This window comes from Monodelphis domestica, chromosome 3 (assembly GCF_027887165.1).
Source record: "Monodelphis domestica isolate mMonDom1 chromosome 3, mMonDom1.pri, whole genome shotgun sequence".
Taxonomy (NCBI): Eukaryota; Metazoa; Chordata; class Mammalia; order Didelphimorphia; family Didelphidae; genus Monodelphis; species Monodelphis domestica.
In genome coordinates, this window is record NC_077229.1 from 30,062,495 (window position 1) to 30,072,105 (window position 9,611).

The 9,611-nt window shown below is 45.5% G+C and overlaps 1 protein-coding gene across 2 annotated transcripts; it reads left to right on the forward strand.

Annotated features, from left to right (window-relative positions):
- The first annotated feature begins 596 nt into the window (after nucleotides 1-596).
- Nucleotides 597-8,242, forward strand: C3H12orf43 (chromosome 3 C12orf43 homolog). 2 transcript variants are annotated; one of them, XM_007489972.3, is made up of 6 exons: nucleotides 597-762; nucleotides 2,736-2,781; nucleotides 3,143-3,241; nucleotides 5,478-5,554; nucleotides 5,671-5,761; nucleotides 6,087-8,242. In XM_007489972.3, the coding sequence occupies exons 1-6, from the start codon at nucleotides 630-632 to the stop codon at nucleotides 6,424-6,426; spliced, it is 786 nt and encodes a 261-aa protein (XP_007490034.2). In that variant the 5' UTR covers nucleotides 597-629; the 3' UTR covers nucleotides 6,427-8,242. The 2 variants fall into 2 exon arrangements, with proteins under 2 accessions (XP_007490034.2, XP_007490035.2); XM_007489973.3 differs by having other exon boundaries at nucleotides 6,090-8,242.
- Nucleotides 8,243-9,611: the final 1,369 nt, after the last annotated feature.

The window sequence follows — 9,611 nt, forward strand, 5'->3', positions numbered from 1 at the left end:
GGTTTCCTTTAAGTCCCAACCAACTAAAATCCTGCCTTCTGGAGAGAGCCTTCCGCAGCTCCTCTTAGTGCTTCTGCTGATTATTTCTTATTTATCCTGTACATGGCTTGCTTTCTATATATTTGCTTGTATGTTGGGTCCTTGAGGGCAGTCTTTCTTTTGCTTCTTTTTTGTATAGATGGCGTTGTGCTCGGTGCCTGACACATTTGTTGTTCAGTCATTTTTCTGTCCTGTCCAAGTCTTCGTGGCCCATTTGGTATTTTCTTGGCAAAGATACTGGAGTGGACTGCCATTTTACAGAGGAGGAAACTGAGGCAAGCAGGGTTAAGTGATTTGCCCAGAGTCACTTTGCTTGTAAATATCTAAAGCTGGATTTGAATTGAAGGAGTTGAGTCTTCCAGATTCCAAGCCCATTACTCTATCCACTGTTCCACTGGGCAGTCCTCTTCGCTAAGGAATGCCCAACAAGGTCTGAGGGCTGCCCAGAGGAGTTTAGAGTCCCTCGGGGACTCTGAACCAGAAAACTACAATCCCCAGAAAGCCCTGCGCGGCTTCCCGCCTTCACGAGCAACCTCGGAAGGATGGTGAAGAGCAGCAAGACGACCCACAATTCTTTGCAGCAGACTAAAATGGCTGCGCCCAGAGGGAACGTGAGCGACAGCGAGAGCAGCAGCAGCGAGGACAGTACAGAGGAACTACAGCGGTGTCGGGAGGCGGCCGTGCCGGCCTGGGGCTGGAGGCCGAACCCACAGGGGGGACAGGGTAGGGAGTCCCAGTAGTGGATGGGGAAGGGGAAGGAGGAGCCCAGGACATCTTGCAGGCTGATTGAGCGCGCCGGGGGGGCCAAGCGAGGAGGATTCCCTCCTGGGAAAACTGAGGCAGGGACCAGGGGCCAAGGACCACGCCCTGCCCGGCAAGGGGAGGGTTGCCCTTGTCGTTTAACAGACAAAGAACAGACGCGAGGCTGTCTCCTTTCTCATTTAACAGACGGGGAAACAGTCAGGGACCATACATAGGACACGACTTGCCGGGCGATGGAGGCCCCCCTTGGCCTTTGACAGATGAGGAAACTCAGAGAGGAGCCGCGGGACACAGGGGAGCGAGGAGGTTGCCCTTCTCATTATTAGATGGAGAAACTAAGACAGAGGCTGTAGACCATCCCCTGCACTACTAGAGAGAATGCTTCTCAATTAATGAGGAAATTGAGGCAGGGGACCCGTAGAACCTTGCCTGAGCAGGGAAGCCACCTTTTTCTTTTGACAGATGGGAGTCTGAGGCATAGAATACGTTAGAGTAGGGACGCCTCTGATGAGAGAGCACAGAGAAGTGTTACACAGTGATATTGGTAGCAAATCAGAATTTGAACCCAGAACCGGTCAGGCCTTTCATCGAAATCAAAGATACCCAGGAAGGGACCTGAGATCATCTAATACATCTTTCTCTCTGGATGATTATGGTGACTGGCCTGAGGCAGTAAGCAATAAAAGGCAACTTGAATCCAGGATCTTGGACTCCAGTAACAATACACTTTCCTCTGCTCCCACTAGGTTCTCCACAAAATATCAGCTCTTCCTCATTGTTACTTGGGTTCCTCTGCCTACTTCGTTGAGGGAGCTTTAGAATAAAATTCTGAAAAGATCAAAAATTGGGGTCAGGAAAAGGGGTCTAGTCCAGTGTGCCAAGCACACTTATGTGTCTGTCTCCTGAGGTGCAATATGGATTCGTTGATTTCCAAAGGTCTTTCCACCTTTAAGATTCTGTGATGTCTTGGGAAGAGGCCTGGCACAGCAGGCTGGAAACCCAGGGCTTCATCCCAGCTCTGTCCCTAACTCACTATACAATCCTGGAAAAATCCCTCTCCCTCTCTAGAACCCACCTCCTTTCAGCCTCTGGTCCAGTGATTTCTACTGTCCTTGTCTCCTTAGGACAGCAAAAACCTTTAGTTTTTCTATGTCTCACCTCTTCTTGAGGGCAAGAACTCATCTTAAATCTGAGGATCCCTTTCTAAAATCTAGCACACAGTCCACCTCCAGAGAAAGAACTGGTGGAGTCACCTTTCACATCACTATATCTTTGGTTTTATTTGGGGGTTTTGGATTTATATAAGTGTGCTCAAACATCAATGACCAACATGGAAGTATGTTTTGTGAAACAATAAAAAACAAAAAAATAATAATAAAATGGAGGACATTACATAGAGAAGTATAAAAGTGAAGTCCAATAATAAAGTCATAATCTAGTGCAGTATTTCTGAGGAAATATAAAGCAGATAACATGGTCCTTCTTATTCAGCTTCAACCTTAAAATAAATTACAAAAATCTTTTTTGGGAATTTGGTAAACTACATTTTTGGGCTATCGTCTTCTGGTAAGATATAAAGAAATACATTTCATAACAAGAGGGACCAAGATGTCCAATTTTTTTACATTGTTAAAACATTTTTAAATAAAATCTAGCACACAACCAAACCAAAAGCAGGTGTTAAATATTTGTTGAGTTAGATTAAATATATGGTTATAAGTTTTTAAACCAACAGGGAATGTCAGAACTGGGAGGAAACTTAGAACAGGGAATATAAGAGCTGAGAGGGGCCTCAGGACAGGGAATGTCAGAATTGGAAGGAATCTGAATGATCCCAACTCTTCCTCTTGCAAAATGAGAAAGTTTTCCCCAGAACTGGGAAATGATTTGACCAAGATCTTGTCCCAAACACCTCAATTTCCTTTTCTTTCTAGAGGTTACAGCTAAGGACAACTTACCAGCTGCCCGACCAAGCCTCAGGTATTGTGGCATTTGGAGCCTGGAGTCTCCAATTCCAAGAAACATGATCCACACTGTGGTGGGTGAGCCTAGGGCAGTGATGGCAAAACTTTTACCAACCAAAGTACCCAAACTGCAACCCTTATACCCCATGTGAGCCCCCCACTTTACCCCAGACAGGGGAGGGAGTGCTCCTGCTGGGCAGAGGAGCAGGTGATTGTAAGAAGTGTCCTCAGGCACATAGAGAGAGAGGAAAGAACAGTACCCCCTCTGCCACATGTGCATAGGTTCACCAACACGGGCCTGGGGGGGGGGGGGTTCAGCGGTATCTGGGACAAGGAGCCTCAAGTCAGGGGCTCAAGTTCCTTGGTTTTTGTTGCAGACAGAAGGTGGATGACCATGAGCAAGACGGGAATGAGCTTCAGACCACCCCAGAGTTCCGGGTTCATGTAGCAAAAAAACTGGGAGCCTTCTTGGACAGGTAACCAAAGCCATGCCCTCTAGTCCCCCTAATCCAGAATGATTGAGGAAGAAGGCCAGAAGAACAAAAGCAAAAGTCACTGAATGTTTATTAAACCCCTACTATATGTAGACACAGACTAGAAACAAACTTAAAAGACTTAGATTTGGGCATGACAGATGAATACTTCCATTGATTTCTCATCCTATCCCTCTGTGCATTCCCTTTCCTGGTGCCTATTGTAACCCTTCATGGCTTTAATCCTGTGTATTTATCATTTGTTTCCTTATCTGAAGCCTTCTGCTAGAGCTTTTGATGCAGCTCAGGTCCCTACAGAGGACCTAGGGATGCTTGGGGTGGGCCCATTCTCTAGCTTTAATCCATTTGTAGTGAAAGATGATTCCTAGGAAATTGCTATTTGGGTCCAGAGATAATGTGAGAGATTTGTAGTCGCTCTGGCACCAGGGATCTCTGGGTCTTTGCATTCTCTACCTAGAGGAGGCATCAAGGATGGAATGCCTGGCTCAGAGGCCTGGAGACTGACCTCTCAGAGTTGTGAGACTGGTAGGGCAAGGGAGCAGGCAGGTATTTCCTCTCACTGAAATCCCCTGGGCTGACCTACCACAGTGTGGATTCTACTTCTTGGAATTAGAGACCCTCATATAATTTTTTAAAACTTCTCTAGGTTTCTACTTTCTCATCTCTAAAATGTAGTTGGACTGGGTCCTCTCTAAGAATCCTTCTAAGTCCAAAAAGGGCATAATAGTTAACATTTAGATACTGTGTTGCTTTAAGGTTTACAAAGTACATTATACATATGATCTCCTTTGAGCAAACAACAACCCTGGGAGGTAGGTACTATTAATATCCCCATTTTACAGATAAGGAAGCTAAGGCAAACAGAAGTGAGGTGACTGCTAGAAATTATCAGAGACTGGATTTGAACTCAGGCCTTCCTGACTCCAGACCCAGGGTTCTTTGCATTGTGACATCACCAGCTGCCCCTTCTCACACATGGTCCAAAACCAGAGGGACTTTCTAGGGATAGGAAGAAGCAGCTCTGAAGGCATTAGTTGGGATTTGTGGGATTTTCTCTGAAGAGATCATTACATTTTCTATCACTCAGGAAATTCCATGGTCTCATGCCTTCCTCTTGGGAGGGTACCATTCGGCCATGCTTTCTCATTCTGTGAAATTCACCTGGGCCTGCTCTTGGAGTCTTCAAATTCACCATCAGACACTTCCTAGTGATCTGACCCTGGGCAAGTCACTTAACCTCTGTGTGCCTCAGTTTCCTCATCTGTAAAATGGAAATAAATAATATCCACAGTAGCTACTTAATCAGGCTGTAATGAGGAACAAGTGAGATCGTGTGTATAAAATACTTTGTAACCTTAAAGTGATGCTTTAGGCCTATAAATAAAAATAAATTTTGTATATATAGAACTATACATATATTTACATGTAAATACATAAAGCATAATTACATGTGATATAATAATATACATGCCGTGTGTTCTGTATTCAATATGTATTTTATATAATACATCTAATTTTATATGTAAATAAATGGAAACTTGTATAAATAAATGTCAGTTATTATAATGGGGTCATTAGCTCATTTGTAGAGATTTTTTTGCGTGTGGCCCCCCATAAAACAGTGAGTGCCTCACTTAAGGGTAGGGCCATCGCTTGTCTTTCTTTGTATCCCCAGCCCTTATCACAGAGTACCTGGCACATAACAGGTCCCTAAGAAATGTTTATCAATGGATTATGTGGATAATGAACGTATTCATATTCGTATCTTTATTATTTATTTACATAATATCTATTACTAGTATTTTTTGTTTGGACCTATCGCTTCATTAGGAAGGGGTACTACTCTCCATGTTAATAGTTCCTCCTTGGATGCATGTGGACAACTCCTCTATAATTCAGTGTTAGCCTCCAGGGCCCCACGAAGAGAAGGGACTTGCCCAAAGTCACACAGACTATAAGTCTAAGGTAGGGCTTGAACTCAGGTCTTCCCAACTCTGAGGCCAGCTGTAGGACAGAGTAGGTCATTATCATTATTATGTGTGACATTTCAATAGTGCTTTTAAAACATCTGTCCTTTGCTTGCTTCTGATCATCCAGAAGGACAGTGGAGGCCAACAGGGACACTATCTAGTCTCTGTCCAGCATTGTCCTTTGTACCAGCCCTAAACCAGCCATGGCTGAAGGTTCCAAGCTCAGTCACTGGTGTTCTCTCCTTTAGCTGTATCACCATTTCCGAATCCAGACCCAAACTCACACAGACTCCTGCGCAGACAGAGCCCCCTGGGGAGGATGACGGTGAGTGCCCAGCCCCCTCCTTTATCTGTCTGACCCTCTGCCCAGACCTGCTGCCCTTGCCTGCCCCAGTCCACCTCAAGGCTCACTCTCATCTGTTTGACTCTCTGGCATTCCAGGCTTCCGCCTTTTCTTCACATCCATCCCAGGCAGCCCTAAGGATGCAGGTCCTCCCGCCATGAGGAGAAAGCGACCTCCTTCCAGTTCCAGGTGAGCCGACCACTCCTGACTCCCTGCCTTTGCCTGGCCCTTCCGCGTGCCCCCAAAGCAAACCCTGTTCTACACTTAACAGCTTAGAGTTTTATAAAGGGCTGTACATATATTGTCGCATCTGATCCTCTCAACAAACTTGTATGGGACAGTTAACAGGGAGTTCACCCCAAATGCTGCTCTTTTCAAACCCAGCATGCCGCTACTAACCCACTGTGCCCTGTCAGGAACTTGAGAAGGTGTAGCTTGGCTCAAGGGGGTGGTCGGTCAGGGTCCAGGAAGACCAACCCCTTCTCAAATAGAGCCGGCTCTGATTGTCTCATAGCAGTGGGTCAGACAGTGACGAAGAGTGGAGGAGATGTCAGGAGGCAGCCGTGTCTGGGACAGACATTCTCCGGCATGGAGCCCTTCCTGCCCAGGAGGCCCCTGAGGAGAAACAGACCCCAAAGAAAAAGAAGAAGAAGAAGCAGGTTGGGCAGGGGAAGGAAGCTGGTCCCAGAGTGACTGCGGAGAAGGAGCCAGAAGGAGGAAAGGCCCAGCCCAATGGGGATCATGCACCACTCACCACAAAGAAAAAGAAGAAAAAGAAGAAAAGCCAGAAGGAAGACAGTAAAACTCTGCCATTCCCACCACAGAAGGGCCAAGCAGCCTGTGGCACTGAGTGACACCCTCATAAGGGCTAGCTCCTGCCTCCCCAGCTGGGTCTGCCCAAAAAAGAGGACACCTTTCCTCAGGAGCATGGGATTTGGCAGGCCTCACTCAAATGGCCCAGAGGAGGTCAGAGAAGCCCTTCCCTCCACACCCTCTTTTCTGACCACCTTCTGTTCTCTGGGCCCCCTTCCTTCCTACCTACCTTCTTTTTGTGCCTTAGGAGCACCAGGAGGGCCCCCAAGCTCCTGGCTGCCAGACAGATCACTGGACTCATTGAGGAGCCCTTTAGGCACATGAGAATGGGGGTCTCCTAAGTCTTGTTGCCTGTGGATCTCTGATACTCTGACCCCAACACAGCCCTTCATCTTGCCCCTGTTGCATTAGGCAAGGGACTTGACCAAGAGTCACCCCAGAGGGGTTCAGAGAAGCCCTTTTCATCCCTGAAGCTACACTGAGACTAACAGCTAGAGAGGCTCCAGACCCAGCCATGACTGTGAATCACTGGGGAAATACTCCATGTGTTTGCTCTTCCCGCCTCCCACCTTTCCCTCCCCACTCCCTAACCCTACATGTCCCCGTGGACTTTTTTGTTTTCTGAAAATATATCATTTTTCTAAAAACTTTCAGCTCTTCATTGCTAGAAATGTGGAACTCTGTAAAGATTAAAAACCCATGATAATATGTGGAGAACCCAGATCAAATTGTTTACCATCTCCAAGAGGGGGCCAGAGAGAAAATTTGGATCTGATCATTTTGGAAAACAGGCTGAAAAATTACACATTATTGGGAAAATAAAATATCCTTGAGTAAAGAATTATGACAGTAGAACTGAGCTGCCTGGAGAGGTAAAGAGCTCCCTATCACTATAACTATTCAAGCAAAGAGTCAGACTTTAGAGGGACCTTCGGAATCCTCCAGCCCAAGCCCCCGTTTTACTATGTTCTTTCCACTGTAAACCTTAAAATTCCTTAGACTTATAAATGTTGGAAATTTCACCATTGGGAAATTTCATACTTGGAAAATTTCTTACTGATAGTCTATTGGAATGTGAATCCCATTGGCATGGGAGGTTCCTCCTCCTCCCTTCTTAAGATTACTTTAGGACAGAAACCTTTTGCTGAACAATGGAAAGGACTTTGACCTATGCTTAAGCATAGAACAGGAATTTCTTTGAGTCATGATTGATTTTAGAATTGATACAATGGAGATACTTGGAATCAATCTCCACCCTACTCAGTCCTAACAGGATTGAGGAAGGGCTGCAGCCTAGATCAAAATTTAATTATTCCAATCTCTACCCTACTCAGGTTAACAGGATTTAGGAAGGGCTGTAGCAAAGGATCAAAGATTTAATTATTTGAAAATATGATCTTCAACAGACATGTGCAAAGCCAGAGACCTCTGGGCGGTCCTGGGTTAAGCTAGAGCCTCCATTGGCACAGAGAAATTGATGGACAGTGATTGGTAGATGTGAGAACTGAGGGGAGGAAACTTGGATGGTTTCCTTAAAGATAGAGGGGTCTGAAGACTCAGGGTGGTGGTTGAGGAGTTTGTCTGAGTGGTTGAAGTGTGCTCTGAGAAGCTTGCTCTGAAGGAAGCTGAAGGTGGGGGCCTTTGAGACTGTTTCTCCATTTTGGTCACGTGAGTAATAGGGACTGATCTCTTTTCTTTGCCCCAGCTATCTAAGGGCTTGGGCCTTTTGACCCAGCCTAAACAGAGGGGGTATTTAAGCCCTATTCCCTTCTCTCCCCTTTCGCTCTCTCTCTCTCTCTCTCTCTCTATCTCTAATTCCTTTCTTCCTCCTGTTTGTAATTAAACTCTATAAAAGGCTGACGGCTGACTTGAGTTTTCATTTAGGAATTACATAGCTGAATTCCTTGGCGACCTTAAATTAATACATATCAGTCTTTTAAAGTGATTTCCTTGTCACACCACTCTGCAGAGAGCTCACACAGAGGTTGGTCTCCGACCTCGGAATTTCCTTCCAAGTCTAAAAGTCAATGAATTTCGTTCTAATTCTCCTTAAATTCTGTTTTTCCTCTTCGTAGCCCTCCATCTTCCCCACGTTAAAAAAAAAAACTTTAAATATAATTTTCACAGCTTCCAGTGTCTGGAAATTCTGCATCTCTAGGGTAGCAGAAATCAAGAAATGCTGATGAAAACTTAAAACCACATCAAGAGAGGCATTGAGTGCAGGACTAGCAAGATGCCAGGCCCTCTGTGCTCTGTTATCCTTGGACAATATCAAGAGCCCCCCAGAGGACATTCAGAAGCAAGCAGCCAGGACAGTGAAGGCTTATACTCTAGGAGGACTTAGTAAAGGGGCTGGGAGTGTTCAGCCTGGAGAGACAGTATAATATAGGGAATACTGGACTCATCTGAGTTCAAATGCAGCCTCAGAGACACACACTAGCTGTGTGAGCCTGCACAAGTCTTCACCTCTGCCTCTATGTGAAGGTCTTGGGCCAGATGACCTCTACAATTCCTTTCCGTCCTAATGCCATGATCCCAGAAGACCTGGGGAATGGAATAACAGTCTTCAAGAATTTAAAGGATTACTGTATGGAAAAGGCGTTAGGCTTATTCTGATTGATAACATCCCTAGATATGGGCCCATGTGTGGGGCCAGACTCAACACATCCCATGCATTCTATGACCCCATTCATTCTAAGTGAGTTCGAATTAGAACAGTATAATCATGGAGTCATTCTCTCTCCCAGAGATGGAGGCAACTAGGTGGCACCATAATGGATAGCACACTGGACCGGGAGTTAAAGACTTGAGTTCAAATCTAGACTGAGGCACTTACTACCTGTGTGACCCTGGGAAAGTCCCTTCACCATTGTCTGCCTCTGTTTCCTCCATTGTAAAATGGGGATACTCATTCCAGAGTTTTGAGAATCAAAGAAAATAATAATTGTAAAGGGTCTGGCACAGTGCCTGGTACTTAGTAGATGCTTAATAAATGTTTGTTTCATTCCCAGATACCTAGGAAGTCAGAAATCAGGATGCTCACTTGATTAAGAAGTGAAATAAGGGCAGCTAGGTAGCACAGTAGATAGAATGCCAGGCCTGGAGTTGGCCAGACATGGGTTCTAATCTAGCCTCAGACTCTTCCTAGCTATGTGACCCTTAACCCCTAATGTCTAACCTTTGCTTCTTTTCTCTTAAAACTGATACTAAGACAGAAGGTAAGGGT

What these genes read in the sequence shown, in the direction of transcription:
- C3H12orf43 (XM_007489972.3), top strand. Translation starts at nt 630, where the DNA reads ATGGCTGCGCCCAGAGGGAACGTGAGCGACAGCGAGAGCAGCAGCAGC. An exon ending in GCTGCCCGACCAAGCCTCAG is followed by an intron (nt 2,782 to 3,142) that starts GTATTGTGGCAT and finishes TTTTTGTTGCAG; the next exon opens with ACAGAAGGTGGATGACCATG. An exon ending in CTGGGAGCCTTCTTGGACAG is followed by an intron (nt 3,242 to 5,477) that starts GTAACCAAAGCC and finishes TCTCTCCTTTAG; the next exon opens with CTGTATCACCATTTCCGAAT.